Genomic DNA, 9,814 nt, shown 5'->3' on the forward strand with positions numbered 1-9,814 from the left:
GTTTTTTGAAGTCTGGATAAGTATGGAAAAAAGAAAATGTAGTTGCCACAATTGTCCTTGAACCAAATCTAGTGAAAGTCCAAAACAAGTTATTTTACRAAAGATGGCAAACTTTGCGTATTGTACTTTAAACAACTTGCATTTATAGCTGGATAAAGTGTTTTTTCAGTTGTGCTCTATCATGATTTGTATAATCTCCAGAAGACGACAATTTAAGAAGTTCAAGGTGAAAATTGTGCACTCGCATGTGCAGAATGTTGTAAGAACTGCTAGAAAAAACTAGAAATTTGAGCCTGGAAAACTATAGAAATTTGAAATGCAAAAGTGCAGAAAACAAACTTTTGATTACTAGTTTAACAAAGTGTTTAGTTTACTGGGAGTCATGCAAAACTTGATTTTCACGAATAGTCAGTTGTGTGAGGAGATCTTAAACTACCAACTCACATTTTCCACCTGTATAACTACCATTTAATTCTCCTGGTTAATCTGTTTGTTTGTTTTTTCAGACAGACAAAAGCCAGGAGAATCACTTCAACCAGTTGTTCCAGATTCTTCGGACAATGGGGAATTCTTGGGCWGAAAGGTAATAACTGTGTGCTTCAACTTGACACCTGCAGATGTTCAGAACATGCTCYGCCTTTGGCAAGAAAGCCAAGAGGAATGACAACAAGATGACCTGGAAATGAATTACTTAATCCCAGAATGCCCCGACTTTATAGAATCACATCTGAAGTTGATTATGAGTGGCTTCAGAAATGTTTCATAAAGACTGACACAAAACAGTAACATTATTGCCTGTAAGCAAATCGGTGAGAAACACTTTATTCCTATTACATGACTGCTTCTCCATATACCACTATAACCTCAAGTTAACAGCTGTTTATYATTCAGTGTCATTATATTCTAGTAAATAGCTTAAGCTCTTTAAATAGTGAGCTTCCTTAATTTAATTGATATTTATGTTGCTGTATCTTGTATAACAATTCAACAGCTTTAAATTTGAATTTATATTTCGGTGCGGTTGTGTTATCAGGTGTCGGCATGTGTCCTTCGGCCTGGTGCAGGGCATGAAGACCAGGACGGGTGAGGTGGTGTTTCTGGAGGATGTGCTGGACGAAGCTCGGGCCAGGATGCTCCACAATATGAAACAATCAAATAGTAAAGACGTCCACATTTAAGAAATGTAGCATTTCAGGTCTTTAGCTGCTGTCAAATATTGCTACATGCTTGAATCTCAGTACTTAAACGTGTAAAATAAAAAGAAAAGAATACTGCTGCAGCACAAGATCACTAATCTAGTTAAAAAAAAAWAATTTTTTAGTATATTCTAGTTATAATKAATCTCTGCATGTTTTTATATAATCTAACTTGGTCTGCATGGTACTGAAGTGCAGCCTTCTGACAGTCTTACAGAACTAGTCTGCAGAACTAATTTCAGTTAAACTAGTAACAGATTGTTTTCTAATCTATGCTGTCTGCACGTGCTCTAATTGCTGGCAAAAAAAATACAATTAAAATAGAGAACATAAAAAAAAGTGTCTCATTTTTCCACCACTAACTGACAAACATAGCAGACTACTGGCAGACTCACTCTGAAAATGCATTGGTCAGGTTAATCTTGGGAATGACGGTTTAGAAATTCTTTAATCTGACTTGCTGTGGGGTTAATGTGGCAATAAAAAAGTATGTTCTYTTAAAATACAAACAATGATGACCAGAATGAGAAACTTGTCATCATTTAGTAGTAGTTAGTGAAATAGTTTGAGGCAGTAACACCCAGAATCAATCTTTCCACAGCAACAAAGGAACTGGAAAACCCAGACGACACAGCAGAGAAAGTGGGAATCAGTGCATTAATAGTCCAGGTGAAGCATCACAACAGATTTTCACAAAATCCCACGAGTTGTTTTGCTTGTTGACAGGAAAATAATTTTTTCTCCACTGTTGTTTTATCAGGATTTTAAAGGTCCCCTTCAGTCTGATTATAAATTTGACTGGGATCTGATGCTGCAGGCTCAAGGCGACACCGGCGTCTTCTTGCAGTACACACAYGCCCGACTCTGCAGGTAAGCATGAGTTGCCATAAAGATTTAGGCATGGTTATTTATAGCAGTATGATTCATATTATGGCTTACAGATGATTACACAAACTTGATCACAAAAAAGTTATTTTGTATAATCATAGGAAAGACTCCTGACTTGAATTCAGCAAATCCTGTCCATACCCTTCATTTCAGAGTAAAACACAAAGCATAATTGCTAAAGAAAGCTGACTGTATTAAAGGATATTAATTGAATGTTTAGTGGAAGGAAAAAGTGCWGTAATGTCCCAGAGTTTGGATGGAGAGGCACAGAATTGAAGTTTCCACGTTCAGTAATGATTGATAGACCTACTTTAACTGCTGCTGTTGGTGCAGTTTCAGAGTGTTCAATAGGCTGAGCACCTCCATGTCCTGCTGCATTGATGCAGTTATGTAATCCAAAGGAACCCACAACCAAAGGATTTACTGTATATTTGTTTGATTATAAATCTTCTAATTGATCTTGTGAAGTATTCCAACTTTCCAAGAAACCTCATACCCATAATCATCAAATTAACAGCAGTAAATGCTTGAAATATACAAATCTKTGTGTAATGAATCCATCCGTAGTTTTGGAAAAACGGGAATAACAGGACGAACAAGATAAGTCGATAATACAAACTGTAATGTTTTGGCAGTCTAATGCAGAGGAATGAAGGAGTGGAGGCAGCTGCGTTCAACCCGTCCTGCCTGTGTGAGCGGACCGGTGTCGACATCCTTCAGCACCTCCTTCGGTAAGCATACCACCATCCACTGTGCTGCAACAAGATCACAATCTACCTGTTAAATATTAATTTGTTTGTAGTTACGATGAGGTGTTAYATCAGTCGGACCAGGACCTGCAGCCCAAACACCTCGTCAGCTTTTTACTGAAGYTAAGGTAAGGAGCCGGATGTTTGCTTTGAGGGTTAGTCCTGCAAAAGTTCACACTTCGCATAGACGGACCTGTTCATACTTTTATTAGAGCTCTGTACCTTACAGCCGCTTCATCGCTTCAGCACACAGGGAGCTGCCTGTGAAAGGAAGTCCTCCGGATGTTGCACAGGTTTATAACAAAGCACTTCTAACTATATCTGAATATGCAAAATTACATAAAAAAAAAAAAAAAAATTAAATGTCTTTTTGTTCACTATGCAGGCAAGGTTACGACTGTTCAGTGCGGCACGCTCAGTTCTGGCCAGCGGGATGAGAATACTTGGAATCACACCAGTTCAAAAAATGTAAAYTAAACCTCTAAAGATCTTTGGTAGTGAATACAAAGTCCTATATTTTCACCAAATAAAATTTAAAAATGCATAAAAACTTCAACCATGTCTACGATTTAATAAGTTTTAAAATAACATTTAAAAACACAATGAGACATTGATACAAAAGACACTTAAGAGGTTCAATAAACATTAACATGCACTGTCCTTTCAAGTCTGATGTCTCCTGTGCACCTGCATGCTTTTATTTGAACCTCTGATAATCACKTTGAACAGTTAAAAGAATATCCTTCAGTGTGTGAAGTCTTGTTTATGTGCCTCCTGTACAGATGTACTACTTCACTAAAGATTAATTCACAGACTGCGACCCACTTCCTCAGATTACCMAAAAAAACTTTACAATCAGGAAACTACCAAGAGCCACCTACTACCCCTCTGTCAGCTGAACTTCTTATAGCACAAAAAGGAGAGATGATGTTGAAAAAGCTGTTAATTCAAAGCGTAATCATCTATCCCATGTGCATGAAGCAAATTTAACCAAACAAAGTGTGGACCCAGTTCAGTGTTGTTGTGGAAAATGTCTCTTTAGTCACCCCATGATGTCCTGCAGGTCAACAGAAAACATATGTGATTCTTCTGACGGAGTCCTTGGGTGAGAGTTTGTGACTCACACGTTGATTAGTTTCTGTTTAAGTTCAGAATCTGATGCTTTATCTGGCCGGGTCACTTTGGATGTGTCCTGCTTTGGAAGTCCATAGAGGTAAATGGAAACACACACCAGCAACGCTCCAGAAGCAAATGTGATTGCTGCAAAGGAAGAAAATAAAATGAGGTTGCAAAAACCGAAAAGGCTTTTTTTTTTTTTTTTTATATAAAACCCCCTTAATTTTTGTTTATAAGCGATGTTAACTTTCCTAATAACCAAGATTTTCCTAAAAATTACACCAGCTGGTCATAGACTTTAGGGATTTTGTCCAAAATATTCACTTTAAATACAAGATAAGTACATTACATGAGGYTGCCAGTCATTTACAAACTGAAACAGACTGCTTAAACAATAACCTGTTTGCATAAGTACTACACTGCTTAATCCTTAAACATCCTAAAGCTGAATTCATTTTCTGTGCCAAATGCTCCCATATAGTGAGGTGGCTGGAATCTGCTAACATTCTTAATTCAGTCTGCTAATAATGTGTGTGTGTGGGAAAGAAACGTACTTATCTGCAGTCCAAACAATAGGACAGATGCAACTGTTGAGAGAACAATGGCCGCTGCAGCTGAAAAGCCCTTCATGATGTTGTCCGTATACTTCACTACAACGGACGTGTAAAGACCACCAACACTGGCCAGAACTGCAACGGCACCAGAAACGGTGTCAAACAAATKTAATACTTCAGACTTAAATCATCATCAGCTTTCCAAATACTTACGTACAACCAAGCACACCCATGGTGTGTAGCCATAGAAGAAGCCTTTCTCCATGACCTTTTCTCCATCGTTGATGAACACTCCAATCAGGGTCACCACAATGCCAGAGAGGTACATCTGAATGTTTCTGACCCACAGGGATGTGTCTGAGCTCTTCAACACTTTCTCAAAGTACACACCTTGATTACAGAAACGGAAATAAAACTAACTTAACCCGTAGCTTAAAAACATCTGTCTCTTTCAAAGAATCTAGCTCTTAATTTACCTGCAAATCCAGAGCAGAGGACAGCCACGGCAATAGCCATGAACCCAATAAAGGGATTCTGCTCAATCTGGAGAAGAAAAGAAAAACTAGTAAACGCAGCCTCCCCAGAACATGCTAAACACACCTGATGGCAACCGTACCTGAACTTTGGTAGCTTCTGCAGGCTTCCACTGAACCAGCGTTACGCCACCACAAAGCATAAAAACAGAAAACCACTGCAGCCGGCTGAGAGAGCGGTTCAGCATGAGGACGGTACACAAGGCCGTGCAGGGGATCTTCAGCTGATAGGTCACCTAAACAGCAAAACACAAAACCGATCTAAAGACGGGCATTTTTTTTAGAAGCTTTAAGCATTTCATATCCTGATAACACTGGAGATATAAGGGGATTTATATCCAGAAGCCCAGAATGTTTATTAGTTTAAAAAGAAGAGTAATAATAAATTGTTGTCTCATAAAGGCAATACTATTAAAAATAAAATTAAACATTTATCAAAGATGTTCTTGCAGTCTTGTTCCAACAATCAGCTTTAATGAACAAGACTGCACAAAAAATGCTCACAGAATATAAACATTAAGCATAAATCTGGAAATTTTAGGTGTGTTGTATATAAAAACAGAGTAAATATGAAATGCAAATAATGAAATGCATATCTCACTTCATAACAGAGTAGCTGACTGCTCTCGTAGTCGTAAAGTGTTCATTGTGCTCATCAGAGAGACAGCCTGAGGAAATAAACAGTCTCTGYGATGGCTGGGTTTCTGCAAATTTTCTCTGGCACAGAACTGAAGGTAAAAGTCTAAACAGTTTATGTCCAGGATGTGTGGGGTCAGCAGAGATGTAGGATGCCCTTTTTTCTGACCCTGGACCTGTACAAGTGATGGATGATCAGACACCATCTCTGGACCCAAGATAGGATGGTTCCTAGAAACTAGAAGTCTCTTGTAGGAACTTCTGGTTCCTTACAGCATTTATTTGCTCTAATTGTTTTCATTCCTTCCTGTATCAACATGGTAAGTTTTATACCKGTGCCAGACTTTCATTTTAGTTGTGCAAGTTCTCCTGTTTGTGTCAATTCACTCAACAAAATCCATGTTCATATTCTAAAGTGTTTTTTTCTCTTCAGCAATTTGTCCCAGAACACAAGTAGTCAAAACATGTAAAAATAAAATGGACATGATTCCAGAAATTTCTGTCTCTTTCTCTTGCTCCATTTTATTTTATTTTTTTTTTACAAATTAGTTACAATTAGAAGAACAGAGCCTATCTTACCTGATAAACCGCTGCATCAAGGTTACTGAGTGCAATAAAGGCCATGTTGTTCTGAACTGCATACACTACCGAAGGCACACTCAGCTTCAGCAGTTCCTTCGGGCTGTAGATGATCTGCTCCATTATCATGTTCTTGAACCGTACGATGCTACTCGTTTCTCTGGAGACATTGAAAAGACGGGAAAATTAAGATTGTTTTTATTTTTAGCACATATATGGAGGAACAAATATGGCAACAATACATAACATAACAGGGTTTGCTACCCTATTGTAGCAAACCAGTTTGGCAGCTCTCAGTTTTTCCGTTTTGACTAAAATATTGTAAACGCAGAAGACTTTTCTGTTTTTATGATGAAAGCATGATGGCGCACAACACACTTTTTAGTAGGGAAAAGCTACCTGTTTAGAATAGTTTAATTTGCAAAAAAAAAAAGTTTAATAGACACCTATGAGAGGGTTGGAAGGAGGAAGGCCCAGGGTCTTTCTGCATGTTCTCCCTGTGCATGCGTGGGTTTTCTCTGGGCACTCCGGTTTCCTCCCACAGTCCAAAAACATGACTGTCAGATTAATTGGTCTGTCTAAATTGTCCCTAGGTGTGAGTGTGTGTGTGCATGGTTGTTTTTCCTGTGTGTCTCTGTGTTGCCCTGCGACAGACTGGTGACCTGTCCAGGGTGACCCCGCCTCTCGCCCAGAATGTTAGCTSGGCACCAGCAACCCTCCCGACCCCACTAAGGGACAAGGATGTACAAAAAATGGATGGATGGATGGATGCAGTTTCCCATCTGTGTACTTGCATACACTGCTGCTGCTCTTAACACCTTTTTTATTGCCCTTCTGGGAAGTTTTCCTGACTTTTATTTAATTTAATTATATCCATAAACWTTAGGGAGCATAGTCAGTTAAAGAGTGGAAGAACAACARCTTATAATATAGTTGTAGGGACACCCATTATCTCTATTCTAACTGTAAACACTGATGAAGGGAAACATTTGAAGTTTGCACACCTTTCCCCCTGAAGRTCTGAGATGGGACACATTGTGCAAGACTGCACTAGTAATCCAATTATGAGAACACCGACGTAAAGGCAAATGGTTATCCATRTACAGTGCAGGATATGCACTGAATACTCAGGAAGGGAAACTTACGCATGAACAACTGCATACATTCAGCTTTGTATGGAGGAGGTGTGCCTGCGTCACAGCCGAGGTGTTGAGGTCAAAGGTTCTTTTTAATTGCAGGATTTAGCTCAACTACATTGGTGTGCTTGGTGTCTTACTGTCAACTTGATAGGTCCCCATAAAAGATATATGGGTTTAGGTCAGGCAGGTTTGCTAACCAATCAAATTGTCATTCAGAGCCTAAGGACAATAATTAGGCTTTTTGCATTTTTGACAGTGAGGAGAATGCACTGAAACCACAGACAGATGTCTCTTGGAATGAGACAATCAAATCCTGGATATATTTGTGCTTGGTAGCTTTTGCAACACAGACTCCAGCTGCAAATCAGGCCCTGTTAATTTTCCTCTTCTATATAGTTGGTTTTGTCTAGCAATCCTTTCAAAGCAAAGGTTATGCTTATTACTGCTCCTTTCTCTAGCACATGTTTTTCTTCCACTTAACTTTCCAACCATATATTTGATACAGCACTCTGAACACCTGGCTTCTTGAATAATTGTCTTTAGGACAGAAAGCTGTTTTCTGTAAGCATTTCTGTAATATTTTTAATAGGTGTCAAATTTTCAGACACTAATTTTCGGTGATTTTACTAGCTGTAAGCCATAATCATCTAATTGACTGTAAGTAAATACTTAAAATATTTACATTCTCTCACCATGTGTAGAGAATCCATATAAGATACATTCATTTGCTGAAATAAACTTTTCCATTATATTCTAATTCACCGAGATGTAAATACATATATCCAGCATTGTATTAAATTAGATAAACWCTTACTTTGCCAGCATCCCAAGGCTCAGTATTAATTTAATGACCTCAGTGATGCACACCGCTGTGGTAGAGAAGTACAGGTCYCCTGATGAAATGGTCCGTGTGTACCTTAATGCCACAGTGTACGTAGCTGCCACCAGCGTCATCACTGCCAGGCAGTACAGCTTGAAGAACACGCTCACGTTTTCTTCGGAGAAAAACCATCAAAATGTAGTTATTTATAGCATGTAATGTAGACATTTTCAATTTTAATACTTTATTAAGAAGAAGAACGGTGACGCGAACAATGAACTGTGTTACGTAAGCTTTAGTTACGAATATTTTTCATTTTATTCTAATTTTACTTCAGCCCCAAACGCCACGGCAGCTAGCACTAGCCTGCCATGCTAGGGTACGATAACTACAGAGGGAAAAAAGAAGGTGAATGACTTACCTACGGCCATTTTTGTACAGCTTTATGTCCRCCCTAGAAGAAATGAAGTCAGTTGCCCTCCCCTTGTTGCATGCCATATATATCAGAAGAGCTATTCAGAGTTAACTGTTGAAAGCTGCCAAACCAGCAGCACAACAAAAACTCCTCACTTCCGGTTTCCTCCTACATTTCCCAGAATGCAACGGAAGCGTAAAGGTGCGTTTGCATTCTGAACCGGTCTATCCTGAGGAACATGTTGCTCAAGAATGTTTCAGTGAAATAATTCATGCTATCAAAACATTACTTACAGAAACGTTTTATTTTTAATATTAGGGATTGTTTTTCCGTCAGAGGTTACTAAAACATAAAATATAATAAAAGTCTAATGAGCAAATATTATTACATCTTCAGCTTCAATATATTGTAGTTGATCTCTTTCAAATGATTCCTGCAATGCATTGGAAAATAATAAACACTTCTCAAACTATTTCACTCTTTGTCACCTTACTGCACATTTCAGAATGTTTGTCTGGATTTTATGTGTTGGACCAACATACAGTAATACCACTGTGAGTAAGTAGGAAGCAACATGTTTTAACAAAACCAAATCTAAAGTGTGGTGTTGCATCCCTCTAAACCCATGATTCCCTGTATAATAAGAGGACAGATTTAATAAATTATTGAAGCATAAAAATATGCAGTAGGACGAACCTAAAACCAGTTGAGTCTTATCTTGATTTGTGGTTTGATTTATTGTTTGCTTTACCACAAACCAAGTTGCCAAAAGAAACATATGAAGAATGTATTTAGCAACAAGTTTTCAATACATTGGAATGTTTGTATAGTTGTAGTTTGCAAAGATAAACATAATTTTCATTTTGCATGGAAATAAATGATTATACTTGATCAGTCTGCTCTTTACTTTCTCAATTTAATTTAGTGGTTGTTTTGATTCAAATTTAGTGAAAAAAATAATTGGATGTTCAATTATTTTGTGGTTTGTTTTGGCAGACAAAATCACCTTTTAAATATCCACTCAAATACTAAAAAGCTTTATCACTATAAGAGAAAATTACATATTTGTTCAAATGACTTATTAGAATGCAGAATTTAAAGTTGAGGGTTTGGGACGTGACCTTAACTTGCATATCTTTACTTGGAAAACAGTAGCTTGGTCCCATCTCTGCCCATTAAGACATGTAAT

At 38.0% G+C, this 9,814-nt stretch overlaps 2 protein-coding genes across 2 annotated transcripts in view; one reads left to right on the forward strand and one right to left on the reverse strand.

Annotated features, from left to right (window-relative positions):
- Window positions 1-3,729, forward strand: part of rars2 (arginyl-tRNA synthetase 2, mitochondrial) — an 8,279-nt gene extending 4,550 nt beyond the window's left edge. The window contains exons 11-18 of the mRNA XM_008397933.2: window positions 503-583; window positions 1,034-1,158; window positions 1,798-1,865; window positions 1,957-2,066; window positions 2,720-2,815; window positions 2,887-2,961; window positions 3,063-3,126; window positions 3,219-3,729. Coding sequence (XP_008396155.1) covers window positions 503-583; window positions 1,034-1,158; window positions 1,798-1,865; window positions 1,957-2,066; window positions 2,720-2,815; window positions 2,887-2,961; window positions 3,063-3,126; window positions 3,219-3,305 — 706 coding nt within the window. The 3' untranslated portion in view covers window positions 3,306-3,729. The remainder of the gene's footprint in view (window positions 1-502; window positions 584-1,033; window positions 1,159-1,797; window positions 1,866-1,956; window positions 2,067-2,719; window positions 2,816-2,886; window positions 2,962-3,062; window positions 3,127-3,218) is intronic.
- Window positions 3,385-8,927, reverse strand: slc35a1 (solute carrier family 35 member A1). The gene is made up of 8 exons (XM_008397444.2): window positions 8,632-8,927; window positions 8,205-8,385; window positions 6,252-6,411; window positions 5,120-5,272; window positions 4,980-5,046; window positions 4,717-4,893; window positions 4,504-4,638; window positions 3,385-4,093 (listed from the first exon to the last, which is right to left on the reverse strand). Exons 1-8 carry the CDS (start codon window positions 8,639-8,641, stop codon window positions 3,954-3,956), a joined length of 1,023 nt encoding a protein of 340 aa, XP_008395666.1. The 5' UTR covers window positions 8,642-8,927; the 3' UTR covers window positions 3,385-3,953.
- Between the last annotated feature and the right edge of the window lie 887 nt (window positions 8,928-9,814).

The sequence above is a fragment of the Poecilia reticulata genome, linkage group LG21 (assembly GCF_000633615.1).
Source record: "Poecilia reticulata strain Guanapo linkage group LG21, Guppy_female_1.0+MT, whole genome shotgun sequence".
NCBI lineage: Eukaryota > Metazoa > Chordata > Actinopteri > Cyprinodontiformes > Poeciliidae > Poecilia > Poecilia reticulata.